Source organism: Lycium ferocissimum, chromosome 6 (assembly GCF_029784015.1).
Source record: "Lycium ferocissimum isolate CSIRO_LF1 chromosome 6, AGI_CSIRO_Lferr_CH_V1, whole genome shotgun sequence".
NCBI classification, from domain to species: domain Eukaryota; kingdom Viridiplantae; phylum Streptophyta; class Magnoliopsida; order Solanales; family Solanaceae; genus Lycium; species Lycium ferocissimum.
This window is the reverse complement of record NC_081347.1, coordinates 4,017,460-4,037,908: the sequence shown is the minus strand read 5'-3', so window position 1 is coordinate 4,037,908 and position 20,449 is coordinate 4,017,460. Positions and strand designations below refer to the sequence as shown.

The 20,449-nt window shown below is 34.1% G+C and overlaps 2 protein-coding genes and 1 long non-coding RNA gene across 3 annotated transcripts; 2 read left to right on the top strand and 1 right to left on the bottom strand.

The window, feature by feature from the left end:
* Window positions 1–3,958: 3,958 nt before the first annotated feature.
* Window positions 3,959–6,069, top strand: LOC132060561 (uncharacterized). Its single transcript, XR_009415949.1, has 3 exons — window positions 3,959–4,262; window positions 5,576–5,644; window positions 5,955–6,069. It is a non-coding gene; the product is annotated as an uncharacterized LOC132060561 (long non-coding RNA).
* A 5,709-nt stretch (window positions 6,070–11,778) lies between these two features.
* LOC132058979 (kinase-interacting protein 1) lies at window positions 11,779–15,649 on the top strand. The gene is made up of 2 exons (XM_059451417.1): window positions 11,779–12,138; window positions 12,837–15,649. Exons 1-2 carry the CDS (start codon window positions 12,045–12,047, stop codon window positions 15,503–15,505), a joined length of 2,763 nt encoding a protein of 920 aa, XP_059307400.1. The 5' UTR covers window positions 11,779–12,044; the 3' UTR covers window positions 15,506–15,649.
* A 131-nt stretch (window positions 15,650–15,780) lies between these two features.
* LOC132058980 (nicotinamidase 1) lies at window positions 15,781–19,042 on the bottom strand. Its single transcript, XM_059451418.1, has 5 exons — window positions 18,804–19,042; window positions 17,123–17,306; window positions 16,910–17,043; window positions 16,601–16,786; window positions 15,781–16,211 (listed from the first exon to the last, which is right to left on the bottom strand). Exons 1-5 carry the CDS (start codon window positions 18,945–18,947, stop codon window positions 16,116–16,118), a joined length of 744 nt encoding a protein of 247 aa, XP_059307401.1. The 5' UTR covers window positions 18,948–19,042; the 3' UTR covers window positions 15,781–16,115.
* Window positions 19,043–20,449: the final 1,407 nt, after the last annotated feature.

The following is a 20,449-nucleotide window of genomic DNA, read 5'->3' as shown; positions in this document are numbered from 1 at the left end:
AGTTTTTTCAAGATTTTTGTCAACTGCAAATACAAAACAAAACAAAAGGTAAAAAAAGGAACATCTTGAAGTATTTCATTTTTTGGCGCGGAATCCCCTCAAAGGCACTGGTCTTTAATTTTTGTCTTTCAAATTGTTGGTCTTTAATTTTTTCCCTTCGTCTAAAAACCCATGGGTTCCGGGTTCGAACTCCCGCTCAGTAATTTTTTTTAAAAAAAATCGCAAGGCAGAGTTTGGGCAAAAGTCTGCCTTAAGGCCTAACTTTTGCCCAAATAGGCCTAATTTTGCTACAAATCTCTGCCTTGCGATTTTTTTTTGTTTTTTTTTTTTCACTAAGCCGGGTTTCGAACCTAGAATCCGGGATATTAGACGAAGGACAAAAATGAAAGACCAACAATTTGAGAGGCAAAAATTAAATACCAGTGCCTTTGAAGGACTATCATGCAAATGACCCGAATTACCTAATACCAAAAGGTTGGAGCGAAACTCTTTGAGGGTATATATTATTGTAATGATCAAATTTGTTAGGTAAAGTTTTATGAAATTTAAGCTCTCAAATTTATTTCTCTCAAAAAAGATTTGTAGTTCTTACATTTTTTTCATCACACTTCTTGATTATTTTCCAAACTTTTTTTAATTATCAGTTTACATTTTTCTTGACGTTCGAAAGTGAGCTATACCCGGCGAGGAGCCAAATCAATCCGTTAACTGCTTTTCTAGCGTGACTATAAATATTTAGTGACATCCTCTCAATTTTCATAATGTGGTCCTTTTTTTACGCAATCAAACTAATGATAATTCCTACATCCTTCTCTTACATCTCTCGTATATGCTTTTTATACAATGAAATAGTCCACTTAATTCTTTTGACTAAGGTATTCTTAGCCCTGCAAAAGACAACTTGAATGAGATTAACTAAGATTGTGATCTCTATAATCTTCTCATTACATCTGTTGCTTACATCTTAATTTTGTTCTAACTTTATTTTAAATTACATCCTAAGTAAACGTACATCCTATGTAAACGCGCCAAAATAAATTTACAACAGATAAAGAGGATCCTCCTAAATATAAATTGGGCTGGGTTATGAAGTATATCTGTGTATTTAGGTTGGGCTTTGATTGGGCTAAATATGTCAAACCAGCTTCGGGTCATTCGCACAAATGCCTCTATTTCGGGGTGGTCTTTAATTTTTGCCTTCAAATTTGTGGTCTTTAATTTTTTCACTTCAGCGCTTTTCACGCGGCATAAATTTTTATATTGCTCGGCATAAATTTATATTTTCATATCATAACATGGGCAATTCACAGAATTGCCCTTCTTTTGGGGTGGTCTTTAAATTTTGCCCCTCAAATTGCTGGTCTTTAAGTTTTGTCCTTCGCCTAAAACCCATGGGTTCCTGGTTCGAACCCCCGCTCAGTCAAAAATTTTAAAAAAATTCGCAAGGCAGAGTTTGAATTTCGCTCTGTCCCCTCCGGCAGACTTTGCCTTGAGGCATATATATATATATATATATATATATATATATATATATATATATATATTACTTTTCAAGGCAAACTTTTAGTTATGCCTTAAGGAAAAGTTCCGCCTTATGGAGCATACTTTTAGTTATGTCTTATGGGCACACTTTTAGTTAAGGCATAACTAAAAGTATGCCCCATAAGGCGGAACTTTTCCTTAAGGCATAACTAAAAGTTTGCCTTATAAGGCAAAGTCTATGCCTTAAGGAAAAGTTCTGCCTTATGGGGCATACTTTTTGTTATGCCTTAACTAAAAGTCTGCCCCATAAGGCATAACCAAACTATGCCTTATGGAAAAGTTCGCCTTATGGGGTAGACTTTTAGTTATGCCGGATCCGGCATAACTTTAGTTTTTTCTTAAGGATTGTATACCGGATCCGGCATACACGCCCCCCAGCCTTGCGTTGCAAAATTATTTTTCTATTTTATGCCTGAGCGAGGGTTCGAACCTCAGGTATTCGGCCACCTTTTCAAGCGAAGGGCAAAACTTAAAGACCACAAATATGAGGGCCAAAATTTAAAGACCACAAATATGAGGGCCAAAATTTAAAGACCACCCTAAAAGAAGGGCAATCCGCGCAAAAAAATGTCATAACATCCCATAAGTTATGCCAGACATGGCAAAACTTTCAAAACTTAACATAAAAATGGCCCAAAACACATCGAACTCCACATAAACAAACACGTTATTCAACCCAAAAAGGATAAAGAACATATGTCCCAAAACTCATAACTCCAGTTTTTGAACACTACAACAAATTCTGAAAATAATACACAACTTATGCTGCATAACTTAATTCCTACTGAATTTATGCCGAGCGAAGCAAAAGTTCAGTTTTCGCAGATAAATGTTACAGAATTTATACTAGCGAAGCAGGTCTGAATATTTTCATTAAATGAGCAGCAGGAGCAAAAATTAAAGACTATATATACTAAGGACAAAAACTAAAGACCAAGTGTTTGAAGGAATCACAAAAACTTCACCAAATTTTCATCCTTCATGTTACCCCTTTTGGGGTAACTATGCAATGGTATTATATAAAAGCCCATTAATTCCTAGCCTTAATGGGAATAGAACATTTAATTACATGGTTTATCCTTCAAATGGGCCGATCTTTGAGTTTTGTTCTTCAAAACTGAACTTATGCCTAGCGGGGCATAAGTTCTCTAAGGATGCAGTGCATAATGTGTGAGATACTATGATGCGAAAATATAGATATATGTTCCGCGAAAAAATTGTTTTTTATGAGGGGAAAAAATCAACACAAAATAAAGGCTAAAGTGCAAATGACCAGGAATATAACGTTCAACCTCGATAAGAAATTTCACAAATAGACAATTTATCGTCTCTGTAATTAAAAATTAATTACTATTATGAAATTTTACTCTGAATTTGAAATTCCAGGATGAATTTTTAAAAATAAAGTCAAAAAGTGACTATTAGAAACTGTAACAGTAGTAGGAACTGCACCAGATGGTCCATTGCCATTGATATTACCATTGTTAGTCATCTTGAACTTCGACTACTAACTGTTCTTGACACAAGAATTTGACAAAGCAAGAAAGTCAGATATGGCTATCCCTTAGCAGAATTTTGAGATAGTTCTGGATCTTTTTTCTGAACGAATGACTGATTTTTTCATACGCTCTGATACCATAAGATTATTTAGAGCTCCATTAGAAGAGTTCAACAAGAAAGAAAGAAAGTAAGAGAAGAAGAAGACAGTGAGGAAGAAGAAGAATCCGAGAAGGAGGAAATGTATTCAATATCAATGTGAGTGAAATGAATTCAATACTTGATTGTTACAATGTATGAGGGAGTATGTATAAAATTCACTAAGCTAGGGATTAATCAACTAATCTGACCATAACTTCTTTCAGAAAGTAGTTAACCAACTAACTACCTTTCATAACAAACTAACTAATTTATGGAAGTGGTGAATTGACCACTATGCCCTTAACTGTTTTCCTGAATCTTTTTCATTCTTTTCTTCAACATTATATGAATCGAGTGATATATAGTTATAACTTTATCCTCAAAATATTGAAAATGAAGGCTTTTCTTGCTTACATAAGTTTTACAATGAGAGATCAAAATGATCTTAGACTTCAATGTGGAGTTTTGACTTAGTCTTGATTCATACAAACTAGAGAAAGAATTACTAGTAGTATTTTCTAGAAGTCGAATATTTTGTTTACAATCTTCTATTATTCTCTTTATAATACCATGATATTATATAGTATGTCTAAACATTTGACTATGGTGTTATATATATATATATATATATATATATAAGCAGGACATAGGCCTGCTGACGTGGCGCAACTAAAACGCAGGATTCACATTTATCTATTTTTACAGATTTTTGCTAGATTCACCAATTTTCAGCATCAGGAAAAGACAAAACCTAACCTAAAAACACCTCTTCCACCGCTTTGACAATTGAAGTAGTTTAAAACTTAGCAAGTCACGCCTCTTCCTCTTTTCTCCTTCTACTTCCTTTCTTTTCTCCATTCCAGTTCCAGTTACCCTCCTCGCTTCCGATTTCCTTCCTTCCATCTCTCAAGTTTCTTTTCCTTCAAACTCAGTAAGTCACGCCTCTTCCTCTTCCTCTTATATTGGACTCTCTCGCTTTTCCGGTTGAATTTCACGCCTAAGTTTTCAAGTACTTCCCGAGGTTGGACGCCCTCACTTTACCGGTTGTTGATGTTGGTTTTTTATTTTGCATTGATTGACAGGTTGGTACTACTTACAATTCGCTAGCCGTACTTATCTTCAACAATGATATTTTGCCTATTAAATGATGTATGAAGTGCAATTGGTTTGTTCTTATAGAAAATACGCTATGTCAATAGACTAATGAAAAATATCATTCTTGTAATGGTTTGTAGTACCAATATTATCCTACAATATTATCGAATACCTAAGAGAGAGGCTTCCTAATTACTTTTCAGGGTTATCATTTTAGGATTTTGGTTTTCAAGGTACGATCAAACTTGGAGGAATACTTGTTGTGTATTTATTAACATTACTCATGCTGAGCCATGTTTTTTTTTTTTATTTTTTTTTATTTTTTTTATCATTAGGAAGAGATATTGAGCCATATTCTCCTCCAAAAAGTTATTTGACAAATCGGATTTTTTTGAATGCAGTCTATTTTTTAGGAATGAATTTATCATTTTCTTCCTTTGATCTTTGGTTTGAATGAGTTCAAGAATATAGTTTTATTCCTAGTTAACACAAAGTTTGGTTACCCCAAATCTTGTATTAGTAGTATTTTAGTGTTTGAAGTTTGAAACAATAGCAATATCTTTATTACTTGGTTAATTACTTAGTTGTTACTTTATGAAAACTTGGATGTGAATTGATTTTCTATCTTTCAAAGAAAATGGGTTAGCCTGCAAGTTGCATTATCCATTCAAGTAATATATTACTTTGTGAATGACTATGTGGTTACTTATTTTTCTCAAAAATCATGTGAACTCAGTGTAGAATCCATCTATTAAGAGAACCCTTGCATATTATCTCAAATATTTGAGTACCTGCTGAATCTAATATGACACAGTTTTTTCACCTTTCTGTAGGCATTTATTTGATTTTAGGAAGAAAATATTGACGGGTATGGATTCTTACACGTGAAGTTTTTCCTAACGATATTTAAATCGGCTTTGTACAGTTAGATAAAGCATGTGATAAGCCAAAATACAAAATCTCCTGCCAATCTCTATATGTATATGTAGTCTCATCTCTCGTGGCGCAACCCAAAAACAGAAATTGTATTTATCTATTTTTACAATTTTTTGAAATTTCTCTCTCTCTCATAAAAAAACTCGATGCTTTTAATAGACCTCTTTTACTCTCTCTCTCTCTCTCTCTCTCTCTCTCTCTCTCTCTCTCTCTTCCCTCGCATCTCTCTCTCTCTCTCTCTCTCTCTCTCTCTCTCTCTCTCTCTCTCTCTCTCTCTCTCTCTCCTTTCTTCCCTTCCTCTCTCTCGTATTCTTCCTTCATTCTTAAGTCCATTTTCCGTCCTCCCCTTACATGCGATTTGCAGGTTTCAATTACTCCCCTCTCTGCATTCTTCCTCCAATAAATCGACTGAAAATACGACGATTTGGCACAGGTATGTAAATTTCTGATTTTCAACCACTTTAGGTATGCAACTTTTTGTTTTTCGACCAGTTTATTTTACTTTTGTTGCATCTCGGCCACTTAACTATTCCCTTGGAGATTTTCTCACACTTCTTTGTTTTACTAAAACATGGCTGTTTAACTCCCATATCACGGATAAAGCAAAAATATTTTTTAGAAAAAAAAAAAAAAAATTGAATCTCTATACCACTTTATTTAACATTTCTCTGGAATTCTCTTCTTACTCTGAGTGATAATATCTTAAGAATTTACTCTGTTGGAAAACATGTTCTTTCCAATAGGTCTGAACTTTTCCGAGAATTATCATTTTCACTGTTGGAAAAGCTGTTCTTCCCAATAGGTCTGAAGTTCTACGAGAATTCTCATGGGAGGCGCAGAAAATAACTCCGGCACAGGTATGCAACTTCTTTTTTTTAGCCACTGTATGTTACTTTTGTTGCATTGGTGTCTTGGCCACTCAACCATTCCCTTGGAGATTTTCTCAGACTTTGTTTTTTTACATAAAAGTCATCTCTTATCTATTCAAACTCTCTGTTTGTTGTGAATGAATTCAGTTCCCTTCTCCAACGGAACACACTTACCCACAAAGCACAACACACTAAAATCCCAATTACTCTGTAGCAAAAATGCTCAGACAACAACTGACCCAATTTCACACTTTGTCGAATCCTCAACCTCTTCATGTCTTTCTTCTAGATTTGTGAATAAACTCAACGAGAAAATTCATTTGCCTTTTTTTGTTCAGAATAATGAAAAGACATTGACAATCATTATCTAAATACTTCGGCTACTAGCTAGTAGTAACAATTCTCCTTTTATCATAGATGTCCACACTAATTAAACAACTAGATTATGGCGAAAACTCTTTCTTTTCAACTGACTAGAAAGGTTGTTATGGTGCTTTAACTTGTCTGGATATCTTTTACCTTCAATCATAAAGATTATAAAAGATTTTGCTATTTCCTTTCATGTTTGGTGGGAACGACTCAATGTATGCTGCAGTTTAATTTACTGCACTATGATGGGTTTCTGCCTTCCCGGGTGTTTGCCATTGAAATAAAGCATAAATGTAGCTTATACAGTCATCATTTCGTACAAAGATCAATTTAAATTTAAACTGATTAATATAGCTACCCATATGCTTATTATTTCCATAATACAACTTATCTTTTACCATACAGGATTACTACGATGGATAAAAAAATTGTACAATATCATGCACATCAATTTTCTCAATGGTAACACTGAAACTTCCAACCGTTAGTGCAAAGAACAGGATAATTGTGACACAACATCACCATGGATAACTAAGGTTTGTGAATTAAATGCTAAATTGATTATATGGTGACTTTACTATTTAAGTATATAGATTTCCTTATGTTTGTTGAGACATAATAAAAGCATGTCTAAGGTATGTCAAAATTCCCACAAAATTTGCTTCAACTTTCTTTGAATATTGAACTGGTTACTCAAGCTTTTTTAAAATTTTGTGGAAATTTTCCATTGATCAGGCAATATATGAATGTAATTATATTCTCGGATGTAAACTTTTGTTCTAGCTCAATCTGGTTGGCTATATTCCCTCAACTTTTGGGCAATTACTGTCTTTACAAGTTCATGTACTTCCGTCGAATTAAATGTCAGGTGAAATTCCAAATATTAACACTCATCAACAACATTTAACTCCATCTTGGCACCAGGCTTCACCTATTTAGCAGTTAAAATAAAACTGAATATAATTCCAAATTTAAAATTCTTCTATTGCATTGCGCTGATAAGTGCAGATAAATATACAAAGTTATAGGTAGAAACTAACTGTAATTTCTATGATATATTATGCAGGGATTGTGGAAAACAAGTTTACCTGGGTAAACAAAATGTCTTTGTTTATATACTACAGCTCGGTTGATTTGATGTTCTTTCCTACTTTGTTCATGAATTGTTTCTAAGTAACTGCAAGCTTCAGCCGAACATTTTAATGAGAATTTGAATCTTACAGGGGGGTTTGACGCTGCGCATGCTGCTGTTAGGTATGACATATATAGTAGTTAGAATGAGTTTTATTGTAGTAAAGATATAATGACACTATTTAAATGGAGAAATCGGATGGTTAAGGTGTTAAAATTTTCTATTAATATCAGGGCACATGATCGTGCTGTGATTAAATTTAGAGGCTTGGATGCAGATATCAATATCAATTCAGTGATTATCATAATGATCTAAAGAATCGTGAGTAGATAGCTAATTCTTGAATTACCACCTAAGTTAGAAATCTTTTTTTCTCAATTCGGAAGCTGATCTTGGCTCACCGTTATCGTCTTGTGACTTGGTATCTAGATGTCTAATTTCTCAAAGGAATAGTTTGTGCACATACTTCGACGTCAAAGCACTGGGTTCTCTAGAGGAAGCTCGAAATATTGGAGAGTCACGTTGCACAAATGTGGACAATGAGAAGCTCGGATGGGGCAACTTCTCATAAAGAAGTGACTAATCATTTACCTCACCATAGCTTAGGAATGTCATACTATCAGTGATATAGCTGTTAAAAAGCTTTCTTGGTATATTATCATGTCATTATACAAATTTTATAAACTAGAAGGAACAGAGTGAATACGAGTATCATTCCCACATGTAAGATGTACTTTTTGTCATATTTAGTTGAACCATTTAATTATTGTCGATATCGAGCTTAATGTTATTTTATTCACGAATATTAGCTAAGCATCCTTTGTAAGTTAAATGAGGTCATTCATGAACGCGCGAAGCGCGGGCAAATTACCTAGTTACTTATAAATGAGCAACAAGGATTTGTTATATGATAGTAAAATAGTAGGATATTTATGTCGCAGATAACAAATATCTAGTGGAATAGTCGAGATATAATTTAAAATTCACATGCACTCGATATTTATAGCAAACCAATCAGTTTAAAGCCGACAATTAAAATGATGATATATATCCTTAATAATGGTTAAGTTATAAATACACATACGGGAGGCATACATCTTATTTATTTAATTGGTATAAGCACTAGGTATGAGTAAATTTTACTATAATCGAGCTAAGTAAGTTGACTCGACACCACATTTATATATATATATATATATATATATATATATATATATATATATATATATATATATATATATATATATATATATATATATATAAATGGCTTAATACATAGGGAACCCCTTAAACTTGTTAGGATATTTCATTTAGACACTCGATCTAAGCCCTGATTCAATTGAACACTTCAATGCCTAATAAAGTCTTCCAATTAGACACTTTCTGTCAAATTTTAAATTTTTTTTGCATGTGTTTTCGTTCATCTGTTAAGTAGTTAAGTTAACCACATAAAATACGCCATCTCTTTTAAACATTCGCATTCGCCTCAATAAGCCGTAAAACCCCAGACATTTTCTACTTGAGGTTGATGTGTATAATTAAAGGATGTTAGATATTTTATATCATGAACTTAACCACCTAATAGACGAATGAAAACACACGCAAAAAAAAAAAAAAATCAAAATTTGAACCGGAAGTATCAAATTGAAACACTTTATTAGGAGTTGAGGTGTTCAATTGGAACCGGACTTAGTTCGAGTGTCTAAATGAAATATCATGACAAATTTAATGGACTAGCTATGTGTTAAGCCAAAAACAAAAACTGTGTCACTACATGATTTGATCATGTTATATTAAGGGCGGGTAATTATAAGGGTGGGGTGGGTATAATTTCAAGGAGAGAAAAAGAAAACAAACAGCAAAGCTAGACTACATAAGTTCCTTTGGCATATTCTTTTTCCTCTTATGAAGCTTCTTTCTTTTCAGTGTTCATGATGAAAGTGTAATAAGTGTTTATTTCTTTATTTATTCTAAGCACTAGATGCTTTACACCCTTAATTGTAAATATTAGTAATAATTTGTTTTGAGAATTTTCTTGAAAATTAATTCGAGATCCTTTTGCCCAGCTCTTGATCGAATATCTAAACTCAGATCATGATGAGTTGTGTTTAAATATTTTTTCTTTCGAATAATTTATTTGATGTAGTTGTTATCATGAGATCATGGCCCTCGTTTTTAATGATTATTTTGGTGAGCAAGAAGACCGATTCCAATTGAATTTTTCCACACACACAAAAAAATAAAACAAGAAGAAAATCTCGCTGAAAAAGATAGAAGAAACCTGAAATTAATCAAAGTGGGCGCATATTGAAAATAAAGGAACATCATCTCTAACTGTCAAATAGTTTTCTCAAAAAGAATATGTCGTAGTATCTATTTTTTTTTTTCCGGAGTCGAGAAAAATATGGTGAGAAAAATTCATTTCTATTTGCTATACAAATTACTGAAAAAGATTATTGGATCGAAATAACAAGGCTTCATGTTGAAACTAACATATGAAAAATCATTAAATTTATATAAAAAGTACAAAACTATGGATAGAATAATTCCCCCCATAAACAAGACTTCTTTAATAACTACATTGTGAGCGGATTATCGTTATGTGAGAAGGAAGAATCTTCAATTTATAAAAGTCCAATACATTTTATCCATAAAGGGGTTATTCAAATATGGAAGATTTATATTTTTCTCTTAAAAAAATTAAAAAATCAACAATGGTAAGTTCTTTGTCCTTTCTTCAAGAAAAGGTAAAATCTAAATATGGTAGAAAAATCATGGCAATACCTAACAGAGAGTGACTAATTTGAGATTTTGTATTTCACTTGACAAGCTGTATGGAAATATCTCTGGTGTTTCCTTCAAGTGACTTTCTGTCATACTTAGATAAAGTAGATAAAGTTGAGTGATTTCTTGATTACAAACGTTTAGTGACATTTTATGATACTTAGGTGAAGTTGAGTAACTCTTTTCGTTATAAACGGTAGTTTTTTTTTTTTTTGTTTTTTTGTTTTTTTTAACTCTAGTACAATAAAGTAAAAGTTTAATGACCCTTTCGGAATTACCTAAAATTACTCTTTCAAAGGGTAATTTAACACAAAAAGTATATTTCAGGGACATCAGTGCAAAATCTTTAAATATCTAACCGAAAGTTAGTTAATGACAGGCCGAAAGCTGCTATTTGTACTATACGCAAACACATAAAGATTCAAAAGTTAGTTTTCTTAGTTAAAGAAGAAAACTTTAGTCTTTACCAATGTAACCCAAAAATAAAAAAGAAACTTTAGGACAAAGAGAAAGATACTTTCTTCTATTTGTTTATTGGTTTTCTAATTCTTTGTTCTTTATGAGAATGTGACAAGCTGTTAAAAGAGGCCAGTGGATGCCACGTTCACAATAGTCTAATTTGATAATAGGCTGTCAATGGCTTTAGCTTTGGTTTTGACAAGCAAAAGACAGAAAATAATAACATTTCTAATCCCTGAATTATTAGTTAATTATGATTTGGTCCTTGTGATATTCGGTTAAGTATATCGAACCTTCAATCAATTGAAATAGTGCACCTTTTATTTCTTCTGCTTGTGAGTCTTCGTAAACTCACTGAATTATCAACCGTTGCACTACTTAGCTACCCGTGTGTAATATTAAGTTTGTACCATTATTCAATAGTTGAAGGTTAATATAGTTCTAAAAGTAGTCTAAACATAGCATATTTCTACATAAAGGGACCAATAGGTCCAGCAGCAGCAATCTCAATGGTAGCACCTTCTCAGCAGTAGTAGATTTCATTAGCAGTAGTCGTCAGAGTATCGGTAATTATGACACCGCGATGTGATGCGTACATGTATATTGCTTATACTGTGAAGTATGCTTATTTGAAGATATTACTCAAACAAAAGGCTGATGTCTATGAGTGACTGGTTTTGAGTTACAAATGATATATGATCATTGGCTACGAAAATTCCGGTCATGGCTAATCGGGGAGTTAGACTTGATATTCCAATAAATCGCACATGTTTGTTAATTGAAGATTAAATGTATTAAGTCAGGTATCACAAGGACCAACATATAAATTTAACAATAGTAGAGGGACTAAAATGCTATTATCCCAAAAGGGGGGAAAATTGTGTGAAAAAAGCTAAATTGTTAAGAAGGGTCCAACATTTATTTTGGTGCGAAAGGAGCTCTCAACCAACAAAAACCATAATTAGACATTAAAGGCAAACAACAGAAGAAACAAAAGACATCATAGTTTGTTAGTCCCTTTCAACTATGATTCCATTTCCTATCAATTTTCATTAACATAAAACTTCTCCTGTCTTTTGAAACTCTTTCTCTTTCCTAAAAAAGATTTATATTCTTTGTTCTTGTGAGGGGATAAAAAGAGGAAGAGTTTCATATGATTTGTGTTTTTTTTTATTGTTTTGTAAAGAAGTAGAAGAAGAAAGATCAAGAATTGGTTCAAAATGTTACAAAGAGCTGCAACTAATGCTTACTCATGGTGGGCTGCTAGCCATATTAGGACCAAACAGTCCAAATGGCTTGAACAAAGCCTTCAAGGTATTTTTTTTTTTAACATCAAAAGCCAAATGTGGTTTTGGTATTATATTTCTTTTATAATCGAGAAATCCAATGATACAACTTTGAAACTCGGTGGATAATGAACCTGCCCCAGTGCCTGTGGTTTTGATTCTTGATGAATTCTTCTTCTTCTTCTTCTTTGTTCTTGCCCTGTTGAAATGGGAAAGGATATAGATTATTCATATGTGATTAAGATGTGTTAGTTGTTAGATGAACATAAGGGTCTTTGGTATAATGCATGTTTCTGCAGTGTAAGTTTTGCACCTAAATTTGTGTTGACAAAGCTGCAAACTTCTGTCATAAATTTCAAGTTCTTATTATTTACATTGAGTTTCAAATTAATAGGAAAATATTATCAAAAGTTCTCCAGAAATACACGGAGTGCACAATCTTATTAAGAGAAGGTACAAATAGTCCAAGAAGATTGTGGCAAAGGGGTTGTGTTTCAAATTGAAATAGTTGTAATCAAGAATATTTCCACCTATAGGAATTAAATATGCAACTTTCTTTCTATGCCCTCTGGTAATGTAAATCCCAAAGTCCATTTCATTCCTTCTTGCTTTTTCCAATTCTTAATATGGTTTTGGCTCGTCACAGTAATAATTACTCCTCAATCCCAAGCAAGCTGGGGTCTACTATATCGCTCCATTAAGATAATTGTATTTATGGTATTGTAGATATGGAAGAGAAGGTGGAAGATGTGATCAAGCTAATTGAAGAAGATGGAGATTCATTTGCCAAAAGAGCAGAAATGTACTACAAGAAAAGGCCAGAGCTAATAAACTTTGTGGAAGAATCTTATCGTGCCTATCGAGCATTGGCTGAACGATATGACAAGTTGTCAAGAGAGTTGCAGAGTGCCAACAACACCATTGCAACTCTTTTTCCGGAACAAATTCAACTAGCAATGGATGAAGAAGATGATTATGGTACCCCAAGAATGCCAAAGAATTTCCCACAAACTCCAACAGGTGGAGCAAATATTCCAAATGTTCCTCCAAAGGCTCCTGTTAAAGACATGAAAGGTCTTTTGAAAACAGGCACAAAGCAATTTCTAGGCAAGAAATCATCTAACAAAGCAAGAGATGCAAATAAAGAAGCACCAAAATCTGGTTTGACAAAAGACGAAGCGCTTGAAGAGATCGACAAGCTCCAGAGAGATATTCTTTCTTTGCAAACTGTGAAAGAGTTTGTAAAAAGCTCTTACCAAAGTGGGATTGCTAAGACCATGGAAATCGAACAACAGATTGTGGAGAAGCATCAAAAGATTTGCAGTTTGGAGGATGAATTTGGTGAGGCTCGGGTTATTGAGGACGATGAAGCTAGGACCTTAATGGCCGAATCAGCACTAAAATCGTGTCAAGAAACGTTGGCTCAGCTTCAGGAGAAACAAGAACAATCCACCAAAGATGCAAAAGAGGAGTTCAAGAAGATCGAAGAAGCTCGTAAGAAACTCAAGTCTTTCAGGCAAAAGTACTTGGGTGATCCACTTGATGAAACGAAACCAGATGATTCTGCTGAAGCATCAGATGTATCATCACAATGCACGAGCCAAGAAGAAGTTGGTGAGCAAATTGAGTCGTTGAATGGCAAGATCAATGAGCAATTTGACACGAGCTCTATGCCATCTCTAACAGTGACACAATTAGCAGAAAAAATCGATGAGCTTGTGAATAAGGTTGTCAGCTTAGAAACAGCAGTTTCAACTCAAACTGTTCTTATTGAGAGATTAAGAACAGAAGCTGGTGGGCTCCACACACAAGTTCAGATTTTGGAGGACGATAAGGCAGTTACTCTGACAGAGGATACACACAATCTGAATGTTAGAGTGACCGCGATAGAGGAAAAATTGAAGGGTATTCAGGATCTAAACAAAGATGTTGAAAATCAAAACAGCAGCCTTCAGACTCACTTTGCTGAAGCTCGTACCAGTCTTGGCCAGTTATCATTCAAATTGACTAGTGTGAAACCAGATGAAGAGGTCGATGAGATGGATTCATCTCAAGATGAAGAGGAAACTCTTGCTGATATCAGGTCACAAGACGAGCCAGAAAAGAAAAAAGATCATATTAGTACAAGTCATACAAGTGAAGTTGAGAAAGAACAAGCTCCTGTTACAGCTGTTAGCGATAAAGAAGTCCAGGAAGGTACGAAAACCCCTAAGAAGCATGTTGAACTTCCAGCTGAAAAAAGTGAAGAGAGAGTCTCTGAAAATAGTGCTCATGATGAGCCAAAACAACAGGAAGACGAGGAGAAGGACGATGATCTTACATGGCAACAAATGTTGTTGACTGGTTTGGAGGATAAAGAAAAGATCCTCTTAACAGAATATACAACAATTCTCAGGAATTACAAAGAATTAAAGAGGAAGTTAATTGACATGGAGAAGAAAGAAAGAGACACTGAATTTGAAGTCACATTGCAGATAAGAGAGCTAAAAAGTGCTATTTCGAAGAAGGATGAAGAGATAGAAAGTTTACGCCTAAAATTGAGCCTTGTGCAAGGAAATGTTTCTGAAAGTTCATCGGAGTCGAAAGAAGAAAAACAGCAAGATTCTAGTCCTTCTGATGATCGAAGCTTAAAACCTGACGACTCGCCTAAAGGGGAAGACAAGGATGAACAGGATGTGAAGATCATTTTGATTGATCAACGTTCATCTCTCTCGCCAGTTGAAGAGAAACTCCGGATGGGAATTGATGCATTACTAGACGAAAACTTGGATTTCTGGCTAAGATTTAGTTCAGCATTTCATCAAATTCAAAAGTTCAAGACCACAGCCCAAGATTTGCAGGGCGAAATAGCAACGCTCAGAGAGAAGGAAGCGAAAGAGGGCAGCTCTAAAACAGACATGAAATCAGAAATCAGGCCCATATATAAACACCTGAGGGAGATTCAGAATGAGCTAACAGTGTGGTTAGAACAAAGCTTGTCACTAAAAGACGAACTGAAACGTAGGTTCTCGTCTTTATGCAGCATTCAGGAGGAAATTACAAGAGCATTAAAGGAGGGAGTTGAAGAAGAAGAAATCAGATTCAGTAGCCATCAAGCTGCAAAGTTCCAAGGTGAAGTTTTGAACATGAAACAAGAAAACAACAAGGTAAGAGAGGAGCTGGAAGCTGGTGTAGAACATGTAACTACACTTCAAGTAGATGTTGAGAAGACACTAAGAAAACTGGATCATGAGTTTGATGTTGGTGGAAGTCAACCACAATTGACAAACTCAGCAAGTAGGTCAAGGATACCTTTGCGAGCGTTCATCTTTGGAACGAAAACAAAGAAAAGCAAGCGTTCGTTTTTTCATCACAACAGGAAATACCAGGTCCTGAAAGGTGGAGTACCTTTATAGATGTTTTATCTTGATCTTGTTTTTCTTCTCCCTTTTTTTACTTTTCTTTTTTTGGTTTTTCCCTTTGTTCTCATTCTTTCCAGGTATTTTACATGTATCTGGATAGGCAAGGAATGTTGGTTATACTTTTCTTACTTTTTTTTTTTTTTTTTTTGGCTCTAAGTGAGAAGTTTTTGGGGATTGTATGTATTGCCTTGATGTGTAAGTTAGTGTAAACAGAGAATTTTATATAACAGTACCATTCTTCATTTGCTGGTACCACTCTTCAGTAGCCCTTCATAGCAACAGTAAATCTAGCCAATATGCAGGCCAATTTTACAAGATGTACTCTTATTCACTTGGTAGTTGATTACATAAACTGAAAATATTTCCCCATCATGATTCTGAAGGTGCTTCTTACAAAATATAGCGAAAATAATAGTAGATTTGAAACAAGAGAACTTAGTTGCACATCCCACTGAACAAGGAAAGTTGCCTATGGACACATTTATCTTTCTATACCTTAATATAGATTAAGCAAGCTAAGAAGCTCTTTGTAAAGTCAGAAAAAGCTATATAGCAGTTTCCTTCTGAAATGTGAAATATGGATCCAAATCTCATTGTTAAAAAGCTATATCTCCTTGGTCGTCGAGTCAAATGAGATTTCTGAAACTACTTTTGCTCCTCTTCCTTTGGCCATGTAAAGGCCTATGTGATGCATCAACTCCTACACAGCAAATATAGAAAGTGATGAGAAAGGTGAAACTGTCGATAGACAATATCTAATAGCCGCTAACACATGAAACAGAAACAAATTATTGCAGTTCCTCTTAGGTAAAAAAACTAATATTAAAAGGAAGTCTTAAAATAACCTTATATTGAGAAAGTGTTATGATAAGTTGATAACAGCGACAGGAAAAATGGGGACATATATATTTACAACTTATGCAGAGCATTTCAGCAAATACACAAACACTAAACAAAACATGTATTCTCAATTTCTAATGCGGAGACTATCCATCATCCATCAAATAACACATTTTTGTCCTTTGCTGGAAACATTTTTCACTATTTTCTTATCATTCTGCAACAGCATATGTATAGTTATCAGCTCACCTGTGGATGAGATAAGGCGCCTTTTATATTTTTAGCAATTTCGACTGGAAGATCAAAAGAAGCGCAGCCACGGGAATATACAATCACGTCTTCCAGAGGGGAGAGAAATCCACGGTTCCTTGCAGATAAGGTAGAACACACAAAATCAAGCACGCATATGTCCGTGCATATCCCTACAACCAATATCTAAACCAACATATTCATACTCCCAACATCAGTGGCCAATCAGTGTTTGTTATAAGACCAAATCCAAGATAGAACAGAATGGAAACAGAATTTGATAAATTCATGACATATGGTAATACTTACAGCTTTAATCGCATTATCTTTCACCCAATTTACAAAGACATTAGATCCATCTTTCTCGATCGATCCAAGGAACCCATCAATACAATCCTTGCATCGCACTGTCACATTTGGTTCATTTTCCAACCACTGCAGAGCTGCACATGATGATAAAAAGACCACATTCAGAAAACTCACTTTTAGCCTGAAAGGACAAAACACGAAGGGAAGACTAACCAGGAACCAACTTAGATTCATCTGTCCCAGTGATACAATGAGGGGGATGAGGTGGCTCAGGCACATCAGGATGATGAGAATCACGAAGAGCATAAATAGGCCATTTCTTCTCACAGAAAACTTTTGCCAGTTTAACCGACTCATCAACCATTGCTGAAATTTGTTTATCAGGTGCCACTGGAGCCTATAGCAAAGCAAATGGCACAAAATCATAATCAATACTATAAAAAGAACAATAGGAGGAATTACCCCCCCTACAGTCACCGAAATGATTGAAAAACAAACGTTGGAACCACATATGAATAGAAAGATATATGAGAGAAAGAGAGAACGAAACAAATCAAAGAAGATGACAGAGATTGAACGAAGCACCATAGCGGTGTTCCTATATAAGGTGCAAAGTTCAAATATCACCCAAGATTCTCTTCCCTTTGCGCCCTCACCCAAAGAAAGTACAGTGATCTAAGAAAAAACAAAGATGATTTTTCAAGCATCATCTATCATTGAGTTAGAAAAAATCCCACATAGAAACGGCGATAGATCAGCTTAAGTACCAGCTCAAGTAATCAAGAAATCTAATAATAGCTTCATCTCTAACCAATTTAATGACCATCTTTAAACAGTCCAGTCCTTAGGCTAAAAAGTTGCCAACTTTACATGAGTGATACTTAACATACATTTACATTGGTGGATAGTGTATGTCTAATAACCAGAAGAACTGCTCTAGCGAAATTGTTTTCCTAAAATAAAAGAAGAATCAAAAGCTTCCATGAACAAATTATTGAAGAACTACTATGAAGACTTTAAAGTATTAACTCCTTGAACCTCCGATTTAAACTTCCATTTCTTGCTTTTACACTTCATATTTAACTTCTTACACATTAACACGAAAACACACACACACACATCACAGAGACACTATATGCATATATGTGTAATGTGTACCCATGGGCAGATACAGCGTATGCATGGGCGAATCTAGGATTTCTGGAAAAGAAGGAAAAAATGTATTAAGTGGGGCTTGATCCCTAGAACTCTAGGTATATAACCATTTAGCTTTGTTGTAGCATGTGTTCCAGCAGATAATATTATACTAATTTTAGAAAATATATATACATAAAATACCCAGTTTTACGACAAAATCATGTCTTCACGTGCTCCATTTTTTACACCTAAAATCGCCCCTGTGTATGAAATGTGGGGTCACGGGAACCAGTAGCTTTTGTTTAGACTAAAAAAAAGATCTACTAAATATCTATAAATATTTGATAATCGGGTCGTCGTAGGAACATAAACTTTAAATCTTAGAATCAGCCGCAGTCAGTTTACTATAACTCCATAAGTCAGTTTATGCTTTTCTTATAATAGCTTGAATAAGTAAGTTTATTTTAAAATCAATCTATTTAATGAATTGATCCAATTATCCAAACATAACAGGACAGATGGAACACACATACAACAACAACTACTCCTACCAAGATACGTGGACTACTCTTTCCAAGAAAGAAAAACCCTATAAAAGCATAAAAAGAGTTCAGATAATACAGATGGAACACACATATTCTTGTAAATTCGTTTTTGTTTTTTTGCTGTCCATTTCCTATAACTCCAAAAAAAGTACATGCATGTATTTGGAACCTTACAAAATGAGATTAAAGGATTGTAAATAGTATTAAATTACCAAATTGCCAGCGCCAACAGTACAAAAGCCATTAACGATATCAACGAGTACGAGACCGGTGTTAACATCACCGGAGAGAATCAACGGCTCATCTTCATCCACCGGAATCTCCTTTTTCAGTAAATCAATCGCCACCGTTCCCATCACTTGCTTTTTTTTTTTTGTCTCTGTTTCAAAAAGTCTGTTTATTTTTTTTTTTTGGTTTGGTTTCTCCTTCTTTACTCTTTCTTATTTGATGGGTAGTTGTGCTCAACTTGCTGTCAAAGTCATCAGTCCCAACAAAAGATTCAGTACACATAGGAGTAAAAAAATACTAATAAAAATAAAATTTCATTGCATGTAAGGAATAAGAAAAAATAAAAAAGAAGTATGGAGAAAAGACCAATTCATTAACGAAAAAATTGAAGTTAGGTATGGATTTACTTTCTCGAGTAATGTGAATAAGAAAAGATTTACACACTTACACTTTTTTAATTTTTGTGTAATATATTTACTTCCTCCGTCCCATAACAAGTATTATCTTAACTAAAAAAATTATCTCATAATAAGTGTTATATTAAGAAATCAAGACATGAATAGGCTAATTTTTTCCAATTTACCCTTTAGTCAAAAAATGACAAGTTAAAGTAACACCTAAATGATGATTGAACAAGCAACATAATAACTTAGTATTGTTGAATTTTCATGTTAAAAGGATTACTACTTGTGCATGCTCTAATCAAGTGAAAAAAATAATTTATTTTTATTATACAAGGGTAATTTAGTAAATTTTATATTATATTATTGATTTCTTAATATGCGTATTTTTAGTTAAGGCGAGACTTATTATGGGACGGAGGGGGTATATTTCTATATCATTGGTGATGTCAAGAGTCAGATTTTGTGCACCTGTAAAGATTACGTTTAAAAAAAGAAGGAAAAGACTTGTTCCAACTTGCAAACTTGTGAGTGGTGCTCATGGCATCATCCGGTCGGTCACCTATTCTCTTATTGACCTTTTAGTATTTAAGCCTTCCATATTTTACTTTTTCTTATTTGTTTTTTATTCTATATAACTATAACTATCTAATATGTGAAATTATTAGTTTGACTGGTCTAGATACAAAACATACTTCCCTACTAAATACTTTACACGGATTAGACCCAAGATCTCTAGTTAAAGATAGAAAAATTTACAACAATCCTATTGTGGTTCTAGCTAATTTTATATTTTCATTTTTTGTTATCTTATTGCTCTTATAACAACTACAACATACTCAGCGTAATCCTACAAGTAAAATTTTAAAAGGATGATGTGTACAACCTTACCCCTACAACCCCTACCTTGTGAAGGTAGAGATGCTATTTTTGATAAACCCTTGACTCAAGTAAAGCATATAACATCAGTATGAAAAAGATACAATAGTGAAGAAGCCAAGTAGCAAATAATGAAAAAAAATAGCAGTAACAACAAATAACACAATAACCGAAACAAACTCTTATTACTCTTTTAGCATGGCTTATTACTAAGTTGGACACGGATGATCTGAAGCTGAGTTATTAAACTAATAAAATTGCGCCAAAAGTTAACATTACATGAACAATTCGCATATTAAACATTACCCGTGGTTCACAAACTACATAAACAATGGCAAATTCCCAGTCTC

Excerpts from the sequence above, each read along its gene's own strand:
- LOC132058979 (XM_059451417.1), top strand. The coding sequence starts at position 12,045 with ATGTTACAAAGAGCTGCAACTAATGCTTACTCATGGTGGGCTGCTAGC. Across the intron at positions 12,139-12,836 it reads GCTTGAACAAAGCCTTCAAG|ATATGGAAGAGAAGGTGGAA; the intron begins GTATTTTTTTTT and ends ATGGTATTGTAG.
- LOC132058980 (XM_059451418.1), bottom strand. The coding sequence starts at position 18,947 with ATGGGAACGGTGGCGATTGATTTACTGAAAAAGGAGATTCCGGTGGAT. Across the intron at positions 17,044-17,122 it reads TGAATCTAAGTTGGTTCCTG|CTCTGCAGTGGTTGGAAAAT; the intron begins GTTAGTCTTCCC and ends CATCATGTGCAG. Across the intron at positions 16,787-16,909 it reads AAGATAATGCGATTAAAGCT|ATATTGGTTGTAGGGATATG; the intron begins GTAAGTATTACC and ends ATGTTGGTTTAG.